General features: G+C 49.4%; 1 protein-coding gene across 4 annotated transcripts in view; it reads right to left on the minus strand.

Moving 5' to 3' along the window:
* NRG2 (neuregulin 2) overlaps positions 1 to 27,923 on the minus strand; it is a 157,383-nt gene that overhangs the window by 51,481 nt on the left and 77,979 nt on the right. For all 4 annotated transcript variants that reach the window (XM_054287695.1, XM_054287694.1, XM_054287693.1 and 1 more), the window contains exon 2: positions 5,101 to 5,272. In XM_054287695.1, coding sequence (XP_054143670.1) covers positions 5,101 to 5,272 — 172 coding nt within the window. The remainder of the gene's footprint in view (positions 1 to 5,100; positions 5,273 to 27,923) is intronic.

Genomic DNA, 27,923 nt, shown 5'->3' on the forward strand with positions numbered 1-27,923 from the left:
GTAATTTCTCTGAGTTTCCCATCAACTGTGTTTCATTTCAATGGAGATGGAGATAAAATTACAGCCAATAATTTCTTCCACCTTAAAGAGGCTTCCCCTTCGTGCAAGCCGGGCTTGCCCCAGCCTGTCACTAATTACAGATGGAACATGAAGTTCAGAAAGGAGGAATCAGAATTGTTCCCCTCCCTCCAGCAAATATCCATTAAAAAACTTGACTCCTCTGCCTGATGGCACCAGAGGTTTTGCCGGCAAGTTTAAAAAGAAGAGGGGAAATGATTGATGGAAAAGCTGAAGAGCTGACATGCAGTTAAGTGCTCCTCTCCTCCTTACAACATATACACCCCTTACTTTGAAAGAGATCTCCTATTCTAGAGATCAGATAAAAACCCAATCACCAAAAAAAATGTGTTTCAGTCATACTTTCTAGGTAGAAACCTCCAGGCTCTTTACACACATGGGGAGGAAAGACAGGAATTAATCACAGAGGGCAACCAGGTTCTTGTCTCCCATCCTAACCCTCTGCACGCTAAAGATCTCAGTGCTGGGGACAGATTTCAGCTGTGCCCAGCTCTGCCAGGGCCTCACAGGGCCAAGGGAAACACAATGGACATCACTTTGCTGGAGGGCTCCTTTTGCCTGGCTCCAGCAGAAATATCTATTAGGTATTGCACTTCTAAAGAAATGATCCTGTGCACCTGGAAGTTGAAATGATCCTGCACAGCCTGAGAAGTTTTTGCCCTGTGCATTTTCCCTGTGAAGGTCCCTCCCCAGTGCTCCATTTCTGGCCCTCTGAAATCCCCACTCTGAGCTGAAGGGAAGCCCAGAGGATTATCTGGAGACCAGTGTTATCTCTAAGTGGAGCCAGATGTATAAATCCCATTATTCCAAAAATAATTGTTATAGAATAAGATGTCCTTTCAGAGATTTACAGTTTGGGATGCTTCTCCTTCCCTGGAGTCCCCTCCCAACACGCTGCAAGTAATGCTCTACACCCATATCACATGTCCCTCCACTAAACTCGGCCCCACCAGCTGCATAATGAAGACATCAAAGTCATGAGGGCTCTCTCAGCCCTCAGCCTGCTCTGAGCAGTTTTCAGGGCTTGTTCCATGCAGTCAAGACCAGAGAGAGGCAGCTCCAGTGCCTGGAGACACTCTGCCTCAGGGTTTTCAGCTCTGGGGCCCAGCCAACGGGGACAGAGGTGGCAATGCCAGGCTGGATGTCGCAGACCCACCCAGATGCTCTCAGGGAAGGGTTCCTGCACTGCTAAACAAGGGGCAAACGCTCACTGAGGGGTGATTACCTCAGAACTGTCCCACAGAATGGCAGAATCATTTCATTGGAAAAGCCCGCTGAGATCACTGAGTCCAACCATTCCCCCAGCACTGCCAAGGCCACCAATGAACCAATGTGTCACCAATGTGTCCCCAAGTGACACATCTACACAGTTTTTGGACACTTCCACCACTTCCCTGGGTAGCCTGTTCCAAAGCCTGACCCCCATTTCAGTGAAGATGTTTTCCCCAACATCCAAACCCCCCTTGGCACTGCTTGAGGCCATTTCCTTTTGCTCCTGCTCAACAGCTGCTGGAGCCCAGTCTCCACAGCCTGCTCCTAGCACAAGACAGGCACATTTTAATGGCAGCAGGGAGCAGAAACTGGGATGGGAAGCAATTCTGGGAATGCTTTGGGCTCACCCCTTTGCTCTGAGGGAGTCTCAGACACTGGAGGAGGCAGGTGCTCAGCTTTCCTTAAAATGTTTATCCCTGGGCTTGTTTTGCCAGCAGGAAGCCCTTCCAGCACCACACATCTTTGGCCTCTCACTGGAGAGCTAGAAAGTTTCCATGGAAACTGGTAAATGCAAAATTATGGCTTGACAGCGGTGTTCTGAGGAAGGGGAACCAACCCCCTTCCATTTGCTCCTGTCCCTGGCCCAGGGGCTGCGTGTCCCCATGGCTGGGGTGGGATGTGACCCTGTCACAGCTCCATGCTGGACACAGGAGGAAGGGTTGGGACACCTGGGAGCACAGCAGGGCAGTGCTGGCTGCTCTGGGGCTTTTTACAACTTTACCAGGCCTTTCTGGGAAAAGTCTGTGAGAAAATCAGAAAAAAGGATGAGAAACAATCTTATCCTCGCCTGCTACACCTGTTGTGATCGTGTAGAGTGTGTTATAAAGATTTGTTTACCAAAAAGTGGTTTCTTAATTAGCCAATGGTGAGGGTGTGTAGATTTGCGGACCAATTAGGTCCAGGTGTATCAAACTGTCTATAAAAGCAAGGAGTTTCTTAATAATAATAACATAATAAAGATCAACCTTCTGATAATCATGGAATCAATAGTAATTATTACCCAGCTGGGGGCCCATTACTATGACAGAGAGAGGCAGGCACAGCTCTGCCCTGGCTCTGCTGCCTGCAAGCCCAGACAGCACCCAGATATCCTGGATCCACTGACCACCTCACTGCCTCATCCCAAAACAGCCGCAAATCCCAGGATTATTACAAAGGAGGCCAACCATCTTGGGTGTGACTCTGAAACCAAACCCAACAGGACTGAAATTAAATTTGGGCAATTGGCAACGCCCCGTTCAAACACAGGGTGATTTTTCTAAGTGATTTGTAGTGGCTTCTAATTTTAAAAATTGCTACTCTAACAAGTCCATGATGACCTTGTATTCACACACCCAGAACGTGTTAGAAAAGAATTAGGATCAAATTTTCCAAGGGGTCAGGCAGTTGCAAGCTGACTGTTGCTGGCTAGGTCAGGATGTGTGAATGCAAGCATAGCCATGAAAATGGAATAATTTTAAGATACATCATATGTAAATATTGGGCCTTGAGAAATATCAACGTGGATTCATTTAAATCCATTCCCAGTGAGAACACCTGATCTTGGTCACTGGGGCCTCTTCCTCCAGCTGTTCTAGCCCTGCCTGAATGAGAGGGTGCTGAGGGTGACACTCACTGAATGAGGGGATGCTGAGGGTGACAGCCACTGAATGAGGTGGTGTTCCAGATTGCAAGGCAAGTTGTTTTCCATTACCATCTGTATGGCAGATGACCTTTGTCAAGTGGGCAGTTTGCCTTATCTCTCTCTTTGAGTGGCCACATTCACATCTCCCTCGACTATTGAATGTCACTGCATGGCTGATAAGAGCTACAGCATCCCATTGGGAGATGTGAGCACAGAGGGAGGAGCCAAGCATTGCTACCTGGATATAATCTGGAGATTCTGGAACACCAGCACAGCTTCTCCACTGGATTCCCCAGAGGAACAGCAGCTGCCTCTCCCACTGGATCTTCAGAGGAAGAATACATCCTTCTTTCTCTACAGGATCCCTGCTCCAGCAGAACCACCCCTGACACTGCAGGAGGGCTGCAGCCACAATTCCAATGGGACTGCCACCAACACCCTGACCCACAGGGTGTCAGGTTGGGTTCTGACTGTCAGTGTTATTCTGGTGTACTGCATTGGTTATTTAATCCTTTATTTCCCTTCCCTATTAAATAACTGTTATTTCCTGCTCCCATATTTTTGCCTGAGAGCCCCTTAATTTAAAATTTACAGCAATTGGGAGGGGTGGGGAGGGTTTACATTCCCCATTTCAGGGGAGGCTCCTGCCTTCCTTAGCAGACTCCTGTCTTTCCAAACCAAGGCAGGTGCTGCTGAGGGTGACAGCCACTGAATGAGGGGGTGCTGAGGATGACATTTAATGAATGAAGTGGTGCTGAGGATGACACTCACTGAGAGCCACTTGAGAGCTTTGCTGGGTGAGGAGTGCAGGGTAGATGTGAGGGAGCTTGCCCTGGGTGGGCAGATGGAAGGATTTGCACAAGACAAGGTCTCTGCAGGTGACCATGACCCCTGATCAGTGTTGTGAAGTAATCCTGCACCTCAGCCCTGCTCAGTGTAGAGGAAAGAAGGCTGAGAGGGGATCTCATTCATGCACATAAATATCTCCAAAGGGTGTCAGAGGATGGTGCCAGGCTCTTTTTAGTGGTGCCCAGTGAGAGGACAAGGAGTAATGGCCATAAACTAAACCATGAAAAGCTCCATCCCAACATGGGGAAGAACTTCTTTATGCTGAGGGTGGCAGAACAGCTGCCCAGGGAGGGAGGAGTCTCCTTCTCTGGAGACATTCCAACCCCACCTGGACACATTCCTGTGCCACCTGCTCCAGGTGCTGATGCCTTGGCAGGGGGGTTGGATTGGATGATCTCCAGAGGTCCCTTCCAGGCCTAATTTATCATTCTGTGATTTTTCAGTGGCCTTAGGTGCTTCTGTGTCCACCTAAATGCAGGAGGGAACAAACCAATTCCTCCCACAGCCCTGCTGCTGAGTGATGGGGCAACAGCTGGGTTTGGGTACCTTCTACATTCAACTCTTAATTGCAGAGCAGGAGTCACCCCAGGCAACCTGAGATACCAGGGAAAGCCTCCCCATGTCACAGGACACCTGTCTGAGGTATCCAGTGCCTTCCTGACCCAGGAGAGCCCATCTACAAACCCAAACCCTTCCCTGTGTGTGCCCTGCTCCTCTCCCCATCTCTGAGGTCACTGGGGATCTTGCTCACTCTCCTGGCTATGGTAACTGAGCTGAGCGTGGTCCTGTGGCTCTGAGTGAGCCCTCAGTGCTGCTCAGCAAAAATTTGGGGAGCACAGCAGCACAGCCCTGACCCCAGGAGAGCCCATCTACAAACCCAAACCCTTCCCTGTGTGTGCCCTGCTCCTCTCCTTGAGGTCTCTGGGGATCTTGCTCACTCTCCTGGCCACGGTAACTGGGCTGAGCATGGTCCTGTGGCTCTGAGAGCCCTCAGTGCTGCTCAGCAAAGACTTGCAGAGCACAGGAGCACAGCCCTGACCCCAGGACAGCCCATCTACGAACCAAACACCTTCCCTGTGTGTGCCCTGCTCCTCTCCCCATGCTCTCTGAGGTCACTGGGGCTCTTGCTCACTCTCCTGGCCATGGTAACTGGGCTGAGATGGTCCTGTGGCTCTGAGGGAGCCCTCAGCAGAGATCTGGGGAGCACAGCAGCACCTCCAGCCCCAGCCCCAGCCCCTGAGTGAGCAGAGGCAGAGCAGCCCCTGTGTTGTACTTACTTCCCATTCCCATACTTGATCCGGATGTCTTTGCTCTTCTTCAGCTCCTTCCCATCCTTAAACCATTTGTAGGATGGCTGAGGGTTCCCAGCAGTCGCCTCACATTTCAGGGAAATCTTCTCACCCACGTGAACATTTGGGCTTTTCAGTTTCTTCAGTTTGGGAGGAACAGCTGAGGAAAGAGAAACGGGACAGTGTGAAACCTGCCCTGAGAGTCAGGGCTGTGCACACACAAGAGGAACCCCCAAACCCCTCCCCTGGCCAAGCTCCTGCTGCCCCCTCTGCCACGAGGTGATGGAGAGGGGCTGCCCAGGGAAAACAGCACACAGGGAAGGAGCAGGAGTCAGAAACACCCACACAGGGAACAGAGGGAGGCTCTGGAGGCTCCCCATGACCAGGTTTGATATTCCACAGCAGCCCTATCCATGCAGGCAGGACCCTGTGTCTCCTGTCCCTGCAGAGCTTTGCTGAGCTCTCCCACCACACACCAGCTCAAGCTCTTCAGGGATTATTTTTCCCCTGCTCCTGGCCATTGCTGCTGCAGATTACCAACACCTACAGACCTCTGTGGCTGCCACAGCCCCAGGCAGAATGTTTTAGCGCAGATGAAGCAGGGACAGGTCACAAGGAGCAGCCCCCTGTGCCCCAGATGCTCCAAATCTGCTGCAGAGACCTTGTTCAGCTCAACACCAGCAGAGCAATAACCACTGAGAGGGGCTGCAGGAAAATCCTGCGTGTGTAATGAGTTAGAGGAACAGCCATTTATTCAGGCTGCAAGAAGAAAAGTGAAAGAATAGGTATTTTAAATGGTTTTGTGGCAGCAGTGTCAGGCTGGCCAGCAGCCTCTCCAGCCTGGAGCCTGGCTCTGCACGTGGGTGTTTCAGCAAAGTGATTTTTACCATGCACCTGGAACATCAGACAGAGAGGGAGACACTTCTTATCAATCTCTGCCAGGCTTTATATTAAACCTGACAAGAAAGGATTAACAGGCTTGCAATTTTTCTTTCAACTGACAGCTCTGCACTCTTCTAGCTCCCTTTTTCTTTCTCAGTGCTAACCTTAAAAAAGGAAACAGCAACTTGCTGGCTTTGCCTTAAGAATATTGGTAACAATGGCTTCTCCTTGTCTGAGGTGTGCTACTGATAGAAAATTTCCTCTTTCTAATATGCACAAACCACCTTCTAATTGCTTTGTGCATTCTGATCCTGTGAAATGGCAGAGCACTCAAAGGCTGAGGGACTGGATGGGTTTCATCAGAGCAATCACTGTTCTACAGACCTTTGTGTGTCTCCTCTAGTTCTTCATGCCAAGCTAAGTCAGTGTAGGTTGATAGTATTTAAAGACTGTTCTCACCAAAAGGGATCTTTCACAAAATAATAAAAAGCACAGCCATCATCAGGAATATGCTTCTGAGGTAGGAAGCTCTCAGCACTTCATATTCCTGATGGGAGTGAGAAGCTAAATAGTCCTTAATCAAAAGGATCCCAGCATGGATAGAAATGGAGCAGTTCAGGGTGACAGGAGTGAGCCAAGCAAAGCTCACAGTGCCTGAAAGGCAGCCCAGGGCTGGGGTGGGTAACGTGGGCTGGTCCCAGGCACATCACACCTTGCAGCTGCCCCTGGATCCCTGCAAGTGTCCCAGGCCAGGCTGGACAGGGCTTGGAGCACCCTGGGATCGTGGGAGGTGTCCCTGTCCATGGCAGGGGGTTGGAATGAAATGAGTTTTAAGGTTTTTTTAAGGTTGATTCAACCCAAACCATTCTATGATTTTCTAATGGGACAGGGAGAGCCAAAACCCTTGGGTCAGCTGCAGGCAGTGGTTACAGGCTGTGCACTGACATCTCTCACTGCTTCCCAGTCACTGTGCTTTGGCACAAACAGGGACTTCTGACCAGAAATGATCCCAGCTTTCAGAATTCTGTGAAAATCCAAGGTGTCATGGGTTTTGTGAAGCCCACATCCCTGATCCTTGCCTGGAAATGGGTTGCCCAGAAGAGCTGGAAGGCAGTGAGAGGAGAAGAGAGCTGGTCTCTTCCCAGAACACTGCATGGAGAGCCAGGAAGGTAAACAGGACCTTGCTTTTATAGGGGTCATCTTGGGGAATAGAGAAATAGATTCTCAAATATTTATTCAGTCTGAATGTGTGTGTCAGTCAGCTCCTATTGTACCCCGAGGTCACCCTGTCCCCTGCCAACATTATCCATACACCTTAAATACAGGGAAGGTCCTGACCTTGCCATGGCTGCATCTGCTTCACTTTATTTCCAGCCTGGTGGTCTGCAGAATTATGAAGCAGGCAGCATATGGACATAATATGGGTTAATTTGGACTGAGATACCAGTCACTGAAGGGACAACTCTTGTCTCATTTTAGAGAAGCCACAGGTGTGAAGAATTCTGATATTTTATAAGCTAGAACCAGGAGTAGGATGTAAAGAAGTTCAACTGGGTTAAAACTGATACAACAGCTGAGTCCTGGGACATGAAAGAATATTCTCTTCTCATCTCCTTTCCATAGTTCTATGTGCTACCATTACCCTGAGAGGAAGAGAAACTGGAAACTGTCAGGGTCTCTGCTGCTCAGAGTGACCCTGAGAAAAGTTCCAAAGTCTCTTTTCCCAGCCTGGTGCTTGAAGAAGGAGTCAGAGCTCTTCAGTTCTCGGTCTCAAGGTTGTTTATTGTTTCTTATCTATAAAATTCTTTCTCCTGCCCTCCTGAGGTCCATCCAGCAGGACAGTTCCAGGCACTTTGCCTGCCCCCAGGGCGGTGTTATGTCTTTATACTAAAAACTATGTGTACAATGTTTACAATTACTTCCCAATACCTATCACCTATGTTAGACAGTGAGCTTCTACTCTAAACCAATCCAAAAGTGCCAACATGACAGCAGAAGATGGAGGCCAAGAACAAGAAGGAGAAAGGCTGGACATGCCCAGATTCTTCCATCTTGCTTCCTGAACCCCCATACAAAAACCCCTGAATTCTACTTTTCCACCCCATGATAACTTCACTAATATTCTACTCAAACTGTTGTGGCTTGCTGATCTTCATATAAAGTTGGTAATTTGCTCCACGGGTCATAATCAAACCCACAGGGGCATCTTGGGCTCTGTGCCAGGGTCTCTGAGCCCCCTGGCAGGGGTCTGGGCAGTCCAGGACAGCCAGAGGGATGTCCTGGGTGCTGACAGGAAACTGCTGGGAGAAAGGGGTGTCAACCCTGCCCCTCTCCACCAAAATGCTGGCAAGAGCAGAACAAACCCCAGGAACCTGGAGCCTGTGGAAGAAGAGGGCCAAGAACAAGCAAAGAACTCTCCATGATCTCCGCACCAACATGACTCATGTCTCACCTAAAACTCTGCACATGCCACCAGTGATGATTGCAGGACATTCCTAAGCAGGCAGATCCAAAAACCCCAAAGAGCTGACACACACACACACAGCATCCCACCCCTCCAGCAAAGAGTCCTGCCCAGAGAAAGGGAGGAGAACTTCTTTCCACCCCATCTACATGTTTTTGGTGTCTCACTACAGGAGGGAAGGAGACAGTGTATTCAGCTCCAGGCCACACTTGATGGGCTCCATGGACTGCAATCCCCCAGCTGAATCAGAGCAGTGAAAGGGGAACCCAGCCCCAAAATACTCTGGAGTGTGTCTGGGAAAAGGGTTGAGCACAAAGAGGCAGAGCTGTGCTCCCTGACACATCTGTGCCCCCTCTGCTGCACTGCAGCAGGAATTGTGCTTGGACAGCAGCGTGGGAAGAGCAGGCAGAGCCCCAAGCCTGGGAAACAGCATCCAGAGCCTTGCTCTGGGCAAAAGGGAAGCCTGGCCTTGCTCTCTGGGATGGGCTGGAAAGCCTCACTTCATAATTCCTGCTGCTTTCAGAAAAACAGAGAAATCTTCATTTAGAGCCATTCAGTGCTGATGACTCTGCTTAATTCCAGACAAAGACTTTCCTCTGGTTTTCACTCATAAAAAGTTTAAACTGCAATTCTTATTCATAGTCTGAACTCCTCTAACTTTGGCTTCCAGCCAAGAGATCTCTGCCTTTCTCTGGTGAATTTGAATCCCATCTAGCAACCAGAAACCCCTTCCCTTTTTAGGTACTTGTAAACTATGACTGAATCACCTTTCAACCTTCCCCAGCAGTAAACTAAAGTAGCTTGAGAGGCCTGAGCAGCACATGGAGTGCTAATACTGGAGTATATCAAAACTTTACATTTAGGTACACTTTCAGCTTTTGACCCATTTCCCATCTCTGCCCTGTCCAAATCACAGAGTTGCAGCTCAGAAAACCACGAGTTTAGTTCAGAAAGATCAGAGGACCGATTCTGAGTGCCCCCTTTCTTAGTGCTCTGAGCATTTGGGGTCATTTTCATCTCCTCCTTGTTTGATATATTTTCCAGCATGCTGGAAAAACAAAACCACAAGCTTCACACATATCAAAACAGCACACTATCCTGGGCAAACAGCTTTAGATGTGTGCCAGGCAGGGTCAAGGTCTAATCCATTATGTTTCCATCAATTTCCAACTTCCCAGCCACCTCCACAAAGATGGAGCCAGGACTAAAACAGGGGTTTTGGACTTGAAAACAGAAGAATTTTGGCTCTGCTTGTCAGACTGAAGCTACAGCTCAGGATCTGTATCTCTGGTCACCTTGCAACCCTGTCAGCCCCTCCTCCATCCAAATTTGTGTCTCCTCTCCTCACAGTGCCTGAGATGCTGGACAGGAGAGCCAGATGCATTTCCAGGCAATTTTTCTAAGTGACAACCACGTCAAGGGTATGTCGTGCTGCAAAAACAAGTTAAATCCTGGTAGAGCTGAGACCAACAATAAAAACAATTTTTCTCCAGATTTTTGCTTGCTCCAAGGTCATATGAAACCCAAGCAACCATTAGATCCCATCCTACACTAGTTATGTGAGCTGTAAAAATTAACCTTGAAACATGCTGGAGCCAGGATGGACAAATGCACACAATTTCCTAACTTGTTTTAAGGGCCACATTTCACAAAGGACCTTTGCAAGAGAGGTTTGTCCTCTGATAGCAGCCTTGGCACCCTCTGCCTTCTCACAGAGAGGAGAGGGTTACAAAGTCTGAAACATTGAGCTCTAAACTGCACGATATGAGTTGTTTGAACATCCACCATAAAAGGACTTACATGTACACACTGCTTTAATTAATTCACTTCTGATTACACTTGATATAACACTGGAGTACCTTGATGATAACAACACCTCTTTTACTTCTGGTACCTGCAGTATGCCTGCAAGCACCTCAGAGCCACAACTCAAAACATCATTAATCATCCTCGGGCAGAGTGCCCAAACAGAGTCCAGCAATGGAGTGGTGACAAAACCACATCCCACCCACAGAGCATCCTACATAAACAACCCTTGAGCAGCAAAAGGCAGGAGCAGCCAGCCTGGGAAAGGTGCTCCATGAGCTGTGGAGCAGGCAGCAATAGCAGCCACAAACTCTGGTTTCTGAGCTGTGGGATGCTGCACACAGACGCATCTGGGATCTCTGGGTGACTGGGATGGGATTTCTCCTCTGGCCTCCTCCAAGGGTGCAGTGTGAGCCTGCCCCACACTGCCTGGCACATGGAGACTGCCAAAACGTTTAGGTAGGTGGATCTGGAGGCCTGGGAGCACAGGATCCTTCTGTGTCTCTCTGAGCAGCTGAGGAAGAAGGAAACTGAGCTTGAATTCCCTTGGGCATGGAAAAGGGAGGCTGAAAAATGCTTTCTCACAGGAATGGAAGAGATGCAAGGAGAGTTAAGACCTACAAACTCACAGGTGATCCTTGATGTGCCTGTATCCAAGCCATGGCTTTGCACACAATGTCCCCACCCGAATGTCCCCAGGTCAGGACACCCCCCTGTGCCAGAGTTGGGGGGAAGGGAGGTGCACAGGTGATCTCTCGGAAAGGAGCTGTGTTTCTCAGCCTGCACAAGCCTTTGGTCTCAGGACAGCCCTTCCACAGTAGTGCTGGGGCTTGTACTGGGCTCTTGTGCTGGGCTGGAGAAGCTGCAGATCCAGAGGTGTCTCTGTGGGTCTGAGCTCCCAGCTCTCCCCACAGGAACCCAGACACCCAAAGGATGCTCCAGGCACAGTCCTTGGGGCTTCCAAGCCTCACTGAAGGACCACATCTGGAGCCATGAAACCCAGCTGAGCCAGGTCTCAAAGGCTGCTGGTCCCTAAGCCCCTTCTGGAGAGGTGCCTCAGATGGGAGTATTTCAACATTCTATAACATGGAAAATTACAGATTCATCTTTCCATAGGATCTGTTTTGCAGCCTCAACTTGCGCCAAATTCAGTCACAAACATTTGCCAGCTGAAAGGAATTTTTTTCCATTTCTGTCATCTCTACTACAGAGTAAGGACACGTGTTCCTGGCACATCACCATGCAGGTTGGGACACAAGAAGTTCATTGGGAGTCAGCACCATCCCCACTGTGATACATCTCACTTCTTGCCTGATGCAGTCCCACAGGCTCCACTGTTTCAATTAGAGGTGATTCTCCTTTGCCTTGGGTTTAATTTGGCCTTTACTTGACAAGGAGACAGGTCTGGAGCTCAGCAGCAGCTCCTGATCCCCTGGACTTTGTTTCAATACTGGCTGCAAATGCCAACCTGTCAAAGGAGGGACCCACTCTGAGGAAATCTCCCTCCTGCCAGAAGGAATGGAAACATGGGTGAAAAAACCTCACAACACACTCGGTGTTTGTGCTCCTTTTGCCCAGGTTTTTATGGAGAGGGCACAGGGCAGTCCCTGCTGTGCCCCAGGCAGGCTGTGACGTGCACAGCCAGAGCTCTGAGGGGACTCAGCTCCTTGGTGGCAGGGTCAGGAGGACTCCTCAGAGTCTCCAATGCCCCTGGAGGTAACACAGCTGCATTTGAGTGAGGCTGTAGGAACAACCCTGGCTTTATTGCATGGGTGGACACAACGTCCTCAGACCACACACAGCCCCGAGCCTGCGGGACAGAACCTTGGTGTGACACTGACACATCGTCCCACGCCAGCCTCGACCCCCGTGGGTAACTACAGCCTCCAAACCCAGAGCATTAAGCATAATATAAGATCTGTAATGGGATTTACACTTCAGGCAACTTATGTTTCAGTTTATGCCAAAGCATGGTCAGACATTCTCATGGCAGTCTCTGTAGCCACTGTCTCAGATCCTGGTGTGCTGAGCAGGGGTATGTGACAGGTAAACAACAATGACAAATTGAAATTTCCAAGGGGCAGCATTTTGCTGTAACCACTGTTTGACCTTTTCATTAACAAACAGCCATGTTTCTCCAGGAGCAGTGATCATGGAGTCATGGAACCATAGAATGGTTTGGGTTGGGAGGGACCTTAGAGCTCATCTCATTCTACTCCATCCCATGGGCAGGGACACCTTCCTCTATCCCAGGGTGCTCCAAGCCCCATCCAGCCTGGTCTGGGACACTGCCTGGGATCCAGGGGCAGCCACAGCTGCTCTGGGCACCCTGTGCCAGGGCCTCAGCACCCTCAGAGGGCAGGGACTCCAGTGTAGGAGCCAGCACTAGACCCTGTGGCTCACCTGGGACATTTACACCTCACCTCCACTGTCTGAGGGACTACCTGTGCAGCAACTGCTGAGAACAGCAAGGGTTAACAACCCAAATCTCTCCAAGGACAGGGAGATGTCCTTGCTGCCCCGCCTCTCCCACAGAGGTATTCCAGGAGTCAGAGGCTCATCCCTGCTCCTGGGAGAGGTCCCCCTCTGGGAGCTGGGGACGCAGGTGTGACAATGCAGGAGCCACCACTCCAGGTCCTGGGGGGTTTGCTGAGGACCCCTCAGCTGCCCCACACAGAGCAGACACTGGTGGAAGGACACAGATGACTGGGAGGGTGAAGATGCTGAAAAGATTTGAGATCTGTGGATTTGGGGTTGGGATGAAGCATGGAAAGCATTTTGCTGAAGCCAGAACAAATGCATTATTCCTCCCTACATGTCCCATACCTTCCATAACACACAAGTTTCTTTTCCTTTAACTAAGTTCCTGTAGCCTTCTGTCTCAGGGAGAAGAAGTGACTACAACACCAATCTACAGCACTATTATAATTTTTTTTAATCTATTCAAATTGAGGGTGACCAAATTTTCATGACCACTCCCATCACCAAAGAAAATTGACTGGAAAGTTACAAGCAGGTTTCTTGATTTAGGTTTGTTCTCTATAGGATCCCTCTGGCAACTCAAACCATGGGATCTTAGAGGTCCTTTCCAACATTAATTATTCTATAGTTCTATGAAAATGTGCCACAAAGCCAGAAATTCCACCCTCCTCTTACAAATGCTGGCTCCACTTATATTTAAGAGCAACTGATAAATTCCTCCTCCTCTGTCTTTCCCACAGTTAAAAATCCAGTTATTCTTCTTTGCAGTGAAAGTTTTGAAATTGGTGTATGATTTGGTGCAGAGCCTGGGGCTGCAATCTCAGCTCCATTGAAATCAATGAGCAGCTGGTCACTGGGCAGGGATGTGCTCCCAAAACCCAATTTTTAAAGACAATTGGGCTGTGCTTTTGCCACTATACTGGAGGTGCCCATGCATAAACACCCACCTGAAGAGCACAACTCCACCAAGGCATGCACATGCAAATATCCAATATTAAAATCAGGGGCTGAAGAGGTTGGATTTGCCAAACCTAGTACTCTATGAACACTAGCTGGTTTGCAAACAATGTAATTGGAGTAGAATTGCTATTGTGTTTGTTTGTTTTGAATATTTTTGGCCAGGAAGTTGTCCTGGAGGTATAGTTGAGCATAAGTGGTCTGGTGGAAAAATGTCATTCATTCTGTTCCTATTAAGACCAAAAACAATAGCCACACAAAGACAGCAGCGACAATTTCTGCTCTTCATGCCTCTAACAATGTGTTTTCAACCCTAAAGGCAACATCTTGTTTGTACCCAATTGATTCTGGGATCATATTTTATATAATCAAATATATCTTTGAACAAAGATATGTTTTATGAAGTGCTCAATTTCCAGATGACCTTGGAAGCAACAATTCATAAAATATAGCTTTATCTCTATCTTCACAATCAGCTAGAAAAATTGCCCACCCATGCTTTGTGGACTGCCAGCCCAGACCCAGCCAACAAAGAAATTACCCCAAGTATCCAAAACTCTAAAATACATTAATCCTTTGTTCCAGTCACTGAGCACTAAGCACAAATTACTTGCCCTAGAACCCTGGTAAAGACCCTGGTGGCATCCATCATCTTTCAATCACCAGAGGAAAGTGATTGAAAAACACACAAACACACCCCAGGAGACAAAACAATCTAGGTTAGCAGAAAAAACCCTCATTTCATTAAATGTTTATTATGAAATCTGTACATGAAACCATATATAGACCCCTTTCATCATGGCAAAGCTAAAGGCTAAAAGCTTTCAGAATACAGGGAAGAATTTGCAGATGCAAATGACCATTATTGGAATGTCATTAGTTCTAGAAAGGGATGAAAAGAAAACCCTACTGGATGTTTTACAGCTTTATGAATCACAGGACTGTTGTTTTAAACATAGAGAAGAGCTCAGTTAGAGGGGAGCTGAAATTCCTGTAACAGGGACTGCATGCTCCACCTGGGCTCTGCAAGGATGGGAGGACAGCAGCCAGACGATCATGGACTGGTGGAAGCATTGCAGGGAGAAATGTTTCCCTGTGAGGGTGGGCAGGCCCTGGCACAGGGTGCCCAGAGCAGCTGTGGCTGCCCCTGGATCCCTGGCAGTGCCCAAGGGCAGTTTGGACAGGGCTTGGAGCAGCCTGGGATGGTGCAAGGTGTCCCTGCCCTGGCTGGGGCTTGGGATGAGATGGTCTCCAAGGTCTCTCCCAGCCTGAACCACTCTGGGACTCTGTGATGATTCTATGACTCAGGAAAATCTGCAAAAGCAGGACCCCCTGCAATGTGGGGGTACAACACAGCCCCAAACACACACACCAAATCCTTCAGGTGAATCAGGACGGGGCCACTGCAAACAGGAGAATGTGAACGAATCTCTGAGCAAGGTGCCAGGTTTGGCACACAAAGTTGACCCTCCCTGCCCAGCCTGGAGCCCATCACAGCCAGGTGTGCCAGGGAAGGACAGAACGGCATCCAGGCAGCACAGCACTGCTGGGGATCCCTGTCCTCCCCCCTCAATTCCATTGCATTCAAATGGAATGAGCACCACAGAGGGGGTTAACAAATGAGGTGTGAGATCTGAGGTCAGGAGGAGCAGGAACCACAGAACACCTCACTGCAGTGATGCCTTAAGTTTTAGCTTTCATATTTTTCAGATTCTGTACTGCATTTTTTCATATTTCCCAGATTCTGTACTGCATCAGTATATAACTGAACTTCAGTATATAGTTAGTATATAACTCTGAACTTCATATAAAGTGTTAGCAAGTTCTCCTCACAGTTCAGTCAGACAAAACAATCCTTTTCCAGCTCCAGAACCAAAGATACCACTGCAACTTCAGCCCAAAAATTGCAAACAACAGAGAATTGGGGAGAGCAATCTGGGAGGATGGGACTGCATAACCTGGAGCTGTAATTGGACAACTAACCCTAATTTGTAAATGGACCAAAACTTATAGAAGTGTGAAAATTCATGACCCATCATCCATCTTGGGTGTAGCCACGGCCAGACTCTTGCACTGCCCAAGGTGCATCCTCTGAAGGTCTTTTTAAATAAATCCCTACTTTATTCCTTTAGCCCTGCCTAGCCTCTGTTCCAGGGAGCCTCTCAAGGCATCAGCAGAGGGTCTGATAGCCCAAACCCACACCAGCCCCATCCCAGCAGAGAATCCTCCTCCTGCCCTGCCCCAGCAGACTTCACTGTGAGAGGTAGCTTTAACGAGTGTTTTCAAACATGCTTAACTTCAGCAATCAAGGGAAAATAAGAGAAACTTGGGATCAGTTACAAGATGTTAATCCAGGGCAGGCAGAGGTCAAGTGAAGGTCAGATGCCACAGCCCAGCTGGCAAAATTTTTTTGCTGCTTCAACTTCCCAGGAAGTTCTGGGCCAGAGAACATCCTGATGTTTCACACACAACCAGGTGAAATGCCACGCAAAGCAGGGACTCACAGAAGAAAGCACTTTAATATCTGGATAAATAAATTCAGTGAGAAGCCTCTAATGCTGAGGTGGAGATGTTTAATTTTTAACCTATAAAATAATATTCTCTAGCATTCCGTGACAAAAGCCAGCCACTTGCAGTCGTAATTACAATATTTTTTTTCCCATGTCTCTGCCTACTTTGAAAGTTCACCATTGTCTCTGGTGAGAGACAAATCCACCAGAGGGTATTTCCAAAACAGAAAGCCCTGTTTTTATCGGGATCTCCCCACAAGAGACCCCAGGGCTTGCATTAGAGACTTGTTTGTTCTCTGTAATGTTATATTAGAAAGATTAAAAGTTTTGCTGTTGGTTGAAGAAAGGCTTTAAAGCACTTGGTACCAGAAGTGACCGCAGGTCTGGTTTTCATCCAGACGCAGGAAAGAAGCTGAAGATCATCCCTGAGACAGCCCAAATCCCGCCAAGCGTGGATGGAATTACCACCCTGCACCATGGCATTGTCCCAGTGCTCCTTCACCCTGGGTCTGTGCCCCTCTGGAGCTCTGGGCACGGCATCTGCTCCCTCTCAGGGCTGAGCCCACCGTGGAACCCACACAGGAGAGACCCCACAAGGCAGGCAGAGCTCCCCCAGCCCAGCCCGGCGCAGGGAGCCAGGCAGAAGGGCCACCCTCATCCCTGGGCCGCAGGGAAGCAGCAAATGGAGCTGTAAATTCCGACTGGGACTCTGGGCACTGCCCAGTGGAGACACTAACACAGCGTGTCTCCTGCCTTGTCCAGAGTGCGGCTTCCCAGCATTGTTCTGAGCAGCTCCGGACCCCCACTGGAGCACAGCAATGGGTGGCTTCCACTGAAATGTCCCCCAACCAAGCTGATTTACAGCTGCCAGGAGTCTCCAGGATGTCAGCTCTTCCTGATTAATTTTTTTATCCTTATTTTCCCTCGTTTTATATTTGAATATTGCTTATTGCGATATTCTTCAGAACTATTCTCTGGAAAGCCATCCTGGCTAATTTTTGGCTTGTAAATTGCTCATGAGCAGTTTGTGGCTTGTGTTTAAAAAAAAAAAGAAATCAAGAAACTCTGGCTCATTTTGGTTGGATGAAGAGATTTTGTGGCCTGCATCAATTCTAGTCCCTGACAGCAATGACAGAGCTCTTATTATCACAAACATACAGTTGCAATTTTAAAATTTGCTTCCTGTGACTCTTCGTTAAAATTTAATCAACAGTTTCTGTTTCCACAAACATTTCTCTGGCAGAAAGATCACTTTATAGAATATTCATAGGCAACAAATGAGAAGGAAGGTAAAGCAAATTTGACTTTGTGATGAGAGCCAACCCTTGCTGGCTGTCCAGCTACTTCACAAAGGGATTTAGGGAAGAGGAACACAGGAAGGTGTAATTTTCTAGGAGCCATTGCAGAACACAAGTGACTGAAAACAAAGACCAATGATGCAGCAGCAAAATGTGGGCAAAGAGGAGACAATAGGCAACGTGGTGATGGCCCTAGAAAGGAAATTACTCCAGGTTCAAACTGGACATGGGTTTATTGACCTGCTTCATGTCCAGCCTTAGGTCACAAAATGGGAAATTTCGCCAAACTGGGCAGCAGATCCTGCACAACACAAACAACTAAACAACTTAAGGTGAAAACCAGAGTTCTGAACAAAAGATGGTTGTTGAGCAAAAAGCTATTAATAGTGCTGGGTTTTATCCCAGAAATGTTGCGTAAAGTGGGACAATTCACATCCCTTCTCTGTGCTTCCATTTCCTCTCTCAAAGATCCCACTTAATATATTTGGGGCAGGGACTGGCTCTTGTTATGACTCTGTGCTGTGAATAGCACAAGGGGAACAATGCTGCAGCCAGGACCTCTGGATGCCACCACAAATGCCATTTTAAGCAGCAGTGACAACAAGCGGAAGGAGTCTGGGATCCAAGGAGGAGACCTGGGCAAAGACAGGACACAATGCAGGTTTCATCCTCTGTTGTAAGCATGGGTGTTCTAATCTCCATGCAGGAGTGACAAAGGAGGCAGAGGAGCTGGCCAGGTAAGAAGCATCTGCACTCAGAGCCTTTGCTAAAGCAAATTTCCTGCAGAGCTGCTCCTTCACCTCTGCAGTCCCACTGCCTCCCTTCACCATCTCCCAAGCCACCCTTGAGCACCCCCATGCAGAGAAATGCAATACCTAGAACCCAAAAAGGGATTTATAGGGGCCTGAGAACACTGCAAACCTGATGGGAAGAGTGGGGTCTCCTCTTCTGGAGAACATTTTTGTAGGAAATGCTCAGTCTAAATACCCCATGCATGTGACTTTGTTTATAATGAATCTGTAGAAGGGACAGTGGTGCTGAGGAGCTGCCCTGGAAAAGCCTAAGGAGACCTTTGGGTCTACAGAACTAACCTGGAAAGGTCCAAAGACAGGATTCAGGGGGACAAAAAAATCACAAGATTACAAGAATGAGCTTGGAAGGACCACTCAGAAATCGAGCAGATCACATCCCTGCCCCAAGGGGGTATCCATCCACCTCACCAAGCTGTACTTGTGTACTCTGGATCCATCCAGACACACAACCAAGCTGTGCTGCACATCCACACTGCATCCACAGGGTGCCCCAGGACCTGGATGGCTTCTAGGATACAGCTGATCCTGACCCCACAATCTCACCAGCAGTGGATGGATCCCTCTGGGCTCTGCTCTGGCTGAAAGGCTGTCAGTACAGGGTCCTGCCCAGCAGCTGATGGGAGCCCAGTCACACTGGAGGTGATGGGAACCCAGTCACACAGGCAGCTCCTGAGACCTGTGAGGCTCTTCTGGCCCCCAGCTGCAAAAGAGATGTTCCATCATTCCAAACATGTAATCTACCTCTCCTTTTGTCCTGTCCTTTACACTACCCCTTCTTCCTGTTCTCTTCTCCTTGCCCATGCCAGCTGCCACCAACCACAGATAACCAAAACCACTCCTCTTTGTCCTTGCTGTCTCAATCTTGGCTGTGAGGTTGAAGATTTTTTTTTTCCTTTGCAAAATCCATTATCTTGAAAACCTAGAATACCACTCTTAACCCCCAATCTCATCCTCCTCTCATTTCTGGAGGTGCTGACTACCTCCCACATCTCACTGAAGAGTTCCTAGCAGCCTTGTCTCCATGAAACCCAGAATCCTGAATCACCCTCTCAGGCAGACGCCTGAATAATGGTGCTGCTTCTCTGCCTGTTTGGGATGGAGCATTGGGATCTCCACTGTCACAGCTCAGAGACACTTCAGTGCTGCTCTGAGGCCGTGGGGTCACCCTTTCCCCCTGGCTGCAGGCTGTAGAAGCTGATCTTCCACTCACAGCCCATGAGAGGTGCCTGCTGTCACCCTGCTGCCCCGCCTGTCCCTGCAGCAGCCCCTCTGCCCAATGGCCAGGCCTGGAACACCATGAGAAGAAAACCTTTCTGCTCACCCAGACGATGCTGTTTGGAGTTGCAGGATGCCTGCACACGCTCAGAGGAAGAATTCATCCCAGATTCTGCAGTCACAGGACCCCTGCACACGTAGAGGAATTTTCCATCCCAGATCTGCTTTTCTAATGGTGCTTTTCAGCAAGGACCCACACCAGCAATTACCCAGCTCTCACCCTAAGCCAGGGGATCATGGAGATGGAACATCACAGTCGAGCACAGCCTACCCTATTATGCTTCTCACCTCATTTTTCAACTTGTGCCCCTCCCTTTGTAATTTGGTGGTAAATAAATGCCTGGACAAAATATCAGCTAATTAACTGGGAGCGTCTTTGTGAGCACGAACAAAAGCTGAATGGACACCTCAGACAGGATCACACAGCAGCCCTGCCCCGTGAAGGATATTCTGAAAAAACATTCCCAGGTAACTGAGAATGAGCAGATCCCAGTTCATCAGAGCCCTCAGGGGCTCCTGGATGTGCTGCAGGTCCCAAGGAGCCTTTCAGAGGTTAACTCTGTGCAGCCACCATGGAGGGCAGCAGCTGGCACAGCTTCAGCTCCCAAGGCTGTGCTCTCCTTCACTCCCCTGACAATTGGACACACTGCTGTTTATCCTAATCCATTGTTCATGGTCCTCCCCACCCAGTTCTCAGCCCATGTGATGCTCTCCTGTCCTCACCAACTGGAATTAATTTGGGGTGCTAGGGCTCTATCAAGACATTTCGCTGAAATCTAAATGCTGGCAAAGAATTACCTGCTGTCATAAGATATTCTGGGATTTTATCAGACACTCAGAGTAAACACACAAGTCATCACATTTTTCTGGGGCAGCTGGCTTGTACTTCCCTTCTCCTCAGTGATTCTCTGAACAACCACTCAGCTTTAAGAGGGAGATCCTGGTCAGCAAGGATTGTTTATCAACATAAACTTTATTCCCCCACAATTCCCCTCTACTGGCGTGTTATGTAAAGCTGATGCTGCTAAAACATCCAGCTGAACGTAGGTCAAGAGAAGATGGCTTTTGAAAGCCTTCCAATGGTTCGTTTGCAGTAAATGGCTGAGAAATAAATCATTTCAGCCCTGATGAGTCCTCCAGCAGCTGACTCTGTTAGCAGGGCAACTCTAGCAGTGAGGAGCAGGGGGAGGCTCCAGTGACACATGGGGACTCGTGACAGGCACAGAGGGCAGCCAGGGAGGACCACCAGGCTGAGGGAGCCTGAGATGTTGGGTCTGACCATGCTCATTGACCCTGCTAGACAAGAACCCCACTCAATGCAGCAAGTATCACTTACTGCTTCTGAATACTTCCCAGTGGGGAAGCCTTCTGTGTTCTCTCATGGTCAGGGCTGCTTTCCTGCCCCGATGCCCAGAGGCACAAAACCCTGCATGGATTTTTCCCCAGTTTACCCAGATGACAGCATGCCTGTGCCTCATGTAAATGTCTGCCTCTCTGCCAGCCCTGCCATGCTCTTGCCTTCAGTGGCTGCAGTCACAGATTCCAGGGGATGCAAATGAAACCAGCCAGGGATGTCTGGGCTCCCACCTCTGGCCTCAGAGAGACCTAGGGAGTGCAACATTTCAGTGACTTTTTGTGTGTCACTTCTCCTTTCAGAGACCTGAGATTTCAATCCTGTGGGGTACAAGGTGTTTCAGGGTCCCTCCCTGCTCTCCCAAAGGGAAAGGACTTGAATTGACAGCCAGGAGCTGGGATGTGACACCTTGGCTCAGCAGGCAGTGTACCCACAGATCACCTTCAGCTCCCCAGAGCATCATTCCCCAGGGCTGGCATGGTGGGACTGAGACAGTGCTGGAGGGCTGGCTTTGAGGAAAACACCTCAGGAAGCTTCATGCTCTGTCGTGGGTGGGACACTGATGACAGCTGGGTGACCAGCCCAGCAGCTCGGTGAGCACCAAAGCTGAACACCCTCCCAGAGGCCCCTCCAGGAGCTCTGAAGGGCTCAGGACAGCCCATGGAGGTGAGCCCCAGGCTGCCCTGACAGGTTTGGGCTCTGCAGCTCCTCCCAGGGCAGTGCTGAGGGAGGAAGGGGCACTGCCAGCCCAGTGCTCAGGGGCTCCTCCAGAGGGTACCACAGCCCTGGGGCAGGCTCTGCTCTGCAGGGCTGCCCCTTTTGTGGGTACACAGAGAAGAGCCTCCCCTGCCAAGCCCTGGCCTCCTGTGCAGTGCTGACCTCAGAGCAGAGCTGCCCCAGAAGCCCTTGGCTGCCCAGCTCCACTGCAGCTGCACCAAGCACAGAAATTAAAAACAGCAATGCTTTTCTGCAGGATAACAGGGTGCAAGGCAGGACTCTGGTGCAGAACAGCTCTTTCCCTTTAAATTCCCACCCTAGGCCAAGCATGTTTTGCAAGAGCCTCCCTGTGCAGACAAGCCCCGAGGCTCCAGTGCAGGAAAACGCTGCTGCTGCTGCTGGAGAAGCACCCAAACCTTGTGAGGCAGGGACCAGGATTGCAGGGGAGCAGCTGCTGTGCCTGCATGGGGCAGGAGAGGTGGGACAGGCCCAGGGAAATGGGCTCTCCATCACAGAGAGGACACTCAGGGTCTCTTGTGACCTGCAAAAAGACCAGGAAGAAAAGAAGGGGAAAGGAGGAGAGGAGGGGACAGACAGACATCAGACACACAGCTCTGCTCGTTTGGAAATCATGAACTGGGAAATCATGAACTGGGAAATCATGAACTGGGCCTCTTCTCCTTCTTGAAAATGGTGATGTTGAACTACACAGAAGGAGATTTCCACCTAGAGATGTGTTTGGGGCTTGCTGTTATCTCTGATGTTGTGAATGTTTGGGGCCCAAATAGGACACACTGTCTGTCTCTGTCCTGCCATGACAAAGGGTAAAGAAATTGGAGAGTCACAGAAAATAAAGCAAGTACAGCACCTGGGGCTTCAAGGGAAATACCAGATTATCACAGGCCTGGCAATAAAACCAAAACTGCTGGCAGTGCTTCAGGTCACAACTGCTTCTTTCTGCCCTCCTAAGACCCCAAACTGAACAAGACACCTACCTGACCCCACCAGAGAACCAGAGCTGTGACTCACAGAATCTCCCTCACAACATTACCAACACAAAAATGTTACAACACATGAAATGAGCAATGGCCCTGCCAACACAAGGCTGCTTCTTAAAATGGCATGGCCTGCCTACATTTTCTAAATATAGGATAGACAAGGAAACCTCCCCAGAAGTCCTAATAATCAAAAAACTCAACCAAATACATGCTACATGGACAGAGGGGGTTTTGAAAGTTGTTATCAGCTATTTCCATTGCACTCCAATTTCTGCCACTCCTGCTTTCCCTTCTGTCTACCAGCTGCAGGTAGGATGGATAAGCTTGACCACAGAAAGGAGTAATTCCTGAATTGCAGCTTAGGAAAGTCCCAAACAACAAGAGCAGCATCACAACTTCTCATCTGCAGATTCAGGAGGGAGTGTGCCAGGAGAAGAGCCAGAAGTATTAATGAAAATAATGAAATCTTTAGGGCTGTGGAAGCCACGGTCACTTAGCATGGACAGGGTCTGCAGTGCCCACACCATCACCAGCAGCACTGCACCCTCCTCAAGGGATGAGCTGAGAGAGGAGCACTGAGGAGCCACAAGGGCTCTGTGCTGGGGCTGCCCAGCCCCACGTTGTGCTGTGCCTTCACTGCTGCTCTGCCAGCCCTGGGATCCAGCAGCAAAATCCCCTCAGGACACGTTCCTGGAGCAGTGCTCCTTCTCCTGTTTCCCACAACAGAGAGCCAGGATCCTCTGCCCACAGAGCATTTTTCACTTGACAGCTTTGCTTTGGTTACCAACAAACCTTTTCACCCCCATGCCTGCAAGTGCACAACTGTGAATCAGGAAAGCTGAGTCAGACCCTCAGCCCTGGTGGCTGCTGCAGAGCACCCCAAGTGTCACCACAGCATGGAGGTGGCACTGCCCTTCTCCCCTGCCTCCCACAAGAAACCCCAGGGCTCATTCCACCATCATCTGCAGCCATTCCTCCAGAGTTTAGCATTTTCATATTTGCCGAGACATTTGACAGGACAAGGGAAAATGGATTAAAACTGAAAGAGAGTAGGTTTAGATTGGATGTTAGGAAGAAAATCATCCCTGTGAGGGTGGGCAGGCCCTGGCAGAGGTTGTCCAGAGCAGCTGTGGCTGCCCCATCCCTGCAAGTGTCCAAGGCCAGCTTGGACAGGGCTTGGAGCACCCCAGGATAGTGGAAGGTGTCCCTGCCCATGGCAGGGGATGGAATGAGAAGAGTTTTAAGGTCCCTTCTAACCCAAACCAGTCTGTGGTTCTAAGATTCTGTGATCCAAGGTGACCCTCCTGAAATCCATCCATGTTTCTTCATGGATCTTAAACCTCAATATCCAGGACTCTCCCTGGACCCACAAGTATCTGTTTCTGATAGCAGAGAGGTTTCCTTGCTCCTACATGGTCTCACTGGCCCTGCTGGACAGAAAGAGGGGGAGTCAGGGCTCATCAGGGTGGGCAGTGAGAAGGACACCCAGGAATAGGCAACTCATGCTGCCTCCCATCTTTCTGAGATTATCTTTTTAGGATAAAAGGTTCAGATTCTGGACAAAGAGTTTTCAAACCTGGAAGAACTGGGAGAGGTAACCCAGGACTGAGTTGGAAATGTTCTTTCAAGCAGAGCAGCAGCATGGTCATTATCATACACAGGCTGCTTTGGGTACCAAGTCATCATTTCATGAAAGATCTGGGGTAATTTTAGCTTTGGGCTGACTCCTTTTTGCTTGGTCATATAACTGGCATCTCTGCAATGTCAGGATCTCTCCTGAGATGCAAGTTTTAGTTGTGTTTGTTACCCCACAGCTATCCAGAGAGTTTATTTTAGCATTCATTAAATGTGCCTCTCACGCAGCCTCTCGGCACAAATGCAGAAACCTAATCTCATTTATTGACAAATGTGAAGCAAAATATACTTCCATGCCAAGGAGTTCATTGCATTCTTTGTCCTTGCCCTTCAGGCAGAAGCCTGAATGAGCAGATGAAACACGAAAGATCTCTGCAAGGGAAACAAGCTGTGCCTGGGGCAGTGATCAGGGGGCTCCTGGCCTTGGACAGACATCCTGCCCTGCTCCAGCCCCTCCACCCTGCATCCTGTGGGCAAGGGACCTGTTAGCCAGGCTCTGGATCCAAACCACATTAACACAGCCCTTTTCAGGCATCATGGCCAAGCAGCTCATTCTGCTCGTGGCAGGAGGCAGAGCCAGTGCTGGGCTCTGCTGTGCTGTGAGCTGGAGCTGCTGTGCCCATCCACTGTCAGAGACATCTTTTATGGAAAATCCTTTCCTGAGGATTTTTCCTCCTGAGAAGCTGAGAGGCCTCAGAAACAAAATGTAAACATTGATTATCTGCTGCTGTGGAATGCAACAGGTGGATCTGTGATTGGCCCATGTGGTTGTTTCTAATTAATGCCCAATCACAGTCCAGCTGGCTTGGACAGGGAGCTGAGCCACAAACCTTTGTTATCATTTTTTCTTTTTCTAGACTTAGCTAGCCTTCTGATGAAATCCTTTCTTCTATTTGTTTAGTATAGTTTTAATGTAATATATATCATAAAATAATAAATCAAGCCTTCTTAAACATGGAGTCAGATCCTCATCTCTTCCCTCATCCTCAGACCCCTGTGAACACTGTCACACATCCACAATGGCATCACAGAGCAGGGCAGGCTGAGGAAACTCTGCCTGGCACTGCCAGCTACCCAAAATGGAGCAATGTACCCCATCTGTGGGTGTCTCCCAAGCCTCTTTCCCCACCAGAATTCCTCTTGCCTCCAGGCTCTGCAATGGAAATCAGGCAGGTGAAGGTTTGCTTTGCTGTGCAGTGCAGCTGAGGTTTCTCTCCTGCAGAGAGCAGCAGGTTTGCACGGGCACAGCTGAAGCTGGTTACCCTTGTGCACAAGGACTGCGCTAGGAGCTGAAAGATCCTCCTTCCCTCCCTCCCTCCACCCTGCCCAACTCCACATTGCTCCATGCCAGCCCTGCCCCACTCCCCTGAGCTGGGAAATGGGCGCAGGCACCTGGGCAGCCATGCAGGGCAGGCAGGGGGACGTGGCCAGGTTCAGGGAGCAGCTTTGCCTCCCTTCCCTGGCCTGTTGTCTCCCAGGAGCACTCAAACCAAGCTCCCTCCTTGGCTATCTGCCTTCTCACAGCAGCAATGAGCACCAGGCTCTGAGGAGACTCCACAAAGCCACACCTGCACTGCTGCTGGAACAACACCAGCCTGCCCCCAGAGCAAGGAGATTCCTCTCCAGGAGCACTTGTGTCAAGCCAAGGGGTGGGGAAGAGCAGGGACACACTTTTGGTGTGCTTTGAACCAGGGATGGGGGTGCTGAGCAGAGGAGTTTTGTCAGTGGTTTGACTGGAGGTAGAGATGTACAAGAGACACAAAAAGAGCATCAGGGTCAGTGCAGGCTCTGCCAGAGTGGTGTGCCAGCCAAAATTGCATCTCCACACCCCCAGAGGGCTGGAGCACATCAGGAACCAGGGAATTCTTGCAAAGCCCTATGGACTTCAAAGTGGAAGAAAAAGCTCATGTGAGCACAAACATATGTACACATGCACACACACACACACAAAGTTTTGGAGGGGAATAAAGTCCCAGCCTTCAAATCAAAAACTGTTGAAAGCCAGAGGGTTGGATGCTCAGCTGGTGCATATCACACATCCACCAAAAAAAGCCAGAGGAGATAGGTCAGAGAAACATCTGCTGAGAACCTGCTGGGTGGATTTCAACCTGATTTCACCCCCAAATTAAGCAAATGTGCAAATTCTGACACCAAGGAGAAGTTTCTCTGAAGGGCTTCCAAACATTGGTCAGTGATGGAGGAAATCTGGTTCAAATTTTTGGGGTGTCTTTTTTCAAAAATAAGCCAACTACACATTAAAGCACCTGAATTTAGTGTTGGCCTAGGGTAAACTAAATTTTCACTGCTTGCCTAAAGAACACTTTTTCTGTGCATCTCACACATTTGTAGCTGTCTTTTTCTGATCTGACTGCCAGATATCAGACTTGGAGAGTAAATGTGGTTTCCTTCTCCTCCTCATCCTCACTGTGGATGAAAATTTAGCAAGAAAAACTGGGTTCTGACTCCTATTTGTAGTCCAAAATCTAAGGGGATAGTAGGGATGAAGCACATTGTAGAAGAGCTCCAGGACCACCAGACTCCTCAGGAGTTTGACCACAGCATTGCTGCAGGAAGCCAGCCTGGTGTGGTTATTGATCTCTGCAAGGCACCTTTCCCTCCTATCAAGGAGCTCTTGCCTTCCAGACACGCCTGAACTAAAACCCATTGTAAGAACTGATGACTGAGTCTGCCAAGCCTAATTACCAGAGTTATTAATTACCTAAAATGTTTAATTTTTACCATTATCTCTTGTATTTGTTGCTACAATTCAAAACATCTCAAAAATGCAACAACGGAGTGCTGCCCTTGTTGGAGAGGAGACCATCCCAGGTCACACTGGCTCAAACACCATTTGGTGCCTGGGCACAGCACCAGAGCCAGGAGCAGGACCACACACACCTCTCCCTGCTCTGACACCCCACGGGATGTGCAGGGAAGGGACAGTTTTGCCCCAATCATCCCCTGTGGGTGCAGTGAGAGCTTCCCCTTGGGCAGAGTCCCCTTCCCCAGCCATGTGACTTTGTTGTGTGTCCCAGACAGGAGGTCAGCACAGCAGGTGATGCATGTCCAAGCTCCAGCCCTGCTGGAGAGGCCTTCGCCCTCCCAAAGTGCCTTCCCTGCCAGCACGTCCCTGGGCAGCCCCAGGACAGCACACACCCACAGGAACCAGGGCAGGGAGTTCCAACAGCCCCAGGGAGCCTGGCTGGGCCAGGAGAGCTCACTGTGCTCTCATCCTCAGGGACACTGGTGTAGATTCCCCAAAGGAGAGCTCTAGGTTATCCCACAGCCTCTGCTCTGAATGCTGTTTCCAGCACAGACATCATCCAGCCTCTACTGGGATTTCAGCCTTGTGACTTCTCAGCCTGGATTTAGGATCCTAGGCATGAGTTGCATCTCCCAAGCTTCTCTTGGACTTGATTTCTTCAAGTTCTCTTCAAGAGACACAGTGTTTTTTAATGGAGCTTTGCTGCCAGAAGAAGCAGGCACAGCCAAGCAGAAGGTGTGTTACCCAGAGCTCCACATACTGCATATTCCAAGAGCTGTAACAGAACTCTCAGGCACTGGAAAAAGCACAGAGTCCTGCTGAACATCCCCCCTTATGCACCTGAAAGCACCCATTGGA

The sequence above is a fragment of the Melozone crissalis genome, unplaced genomic scaffold (assembly GCF_028551555.1).
Source record: "Melozone crissalis strain CALT ecotype California unplaced genomic scaffold, PUWL_Pcris_2 ptg000061l_1, whole genome shotgun sequence".
Classification (NCBI taxonomy): Eukaryota; Metazoa; Chordata; class Aves; order Passeriformes; family Passerellidae; genus Melozone; species Melozone crissalis.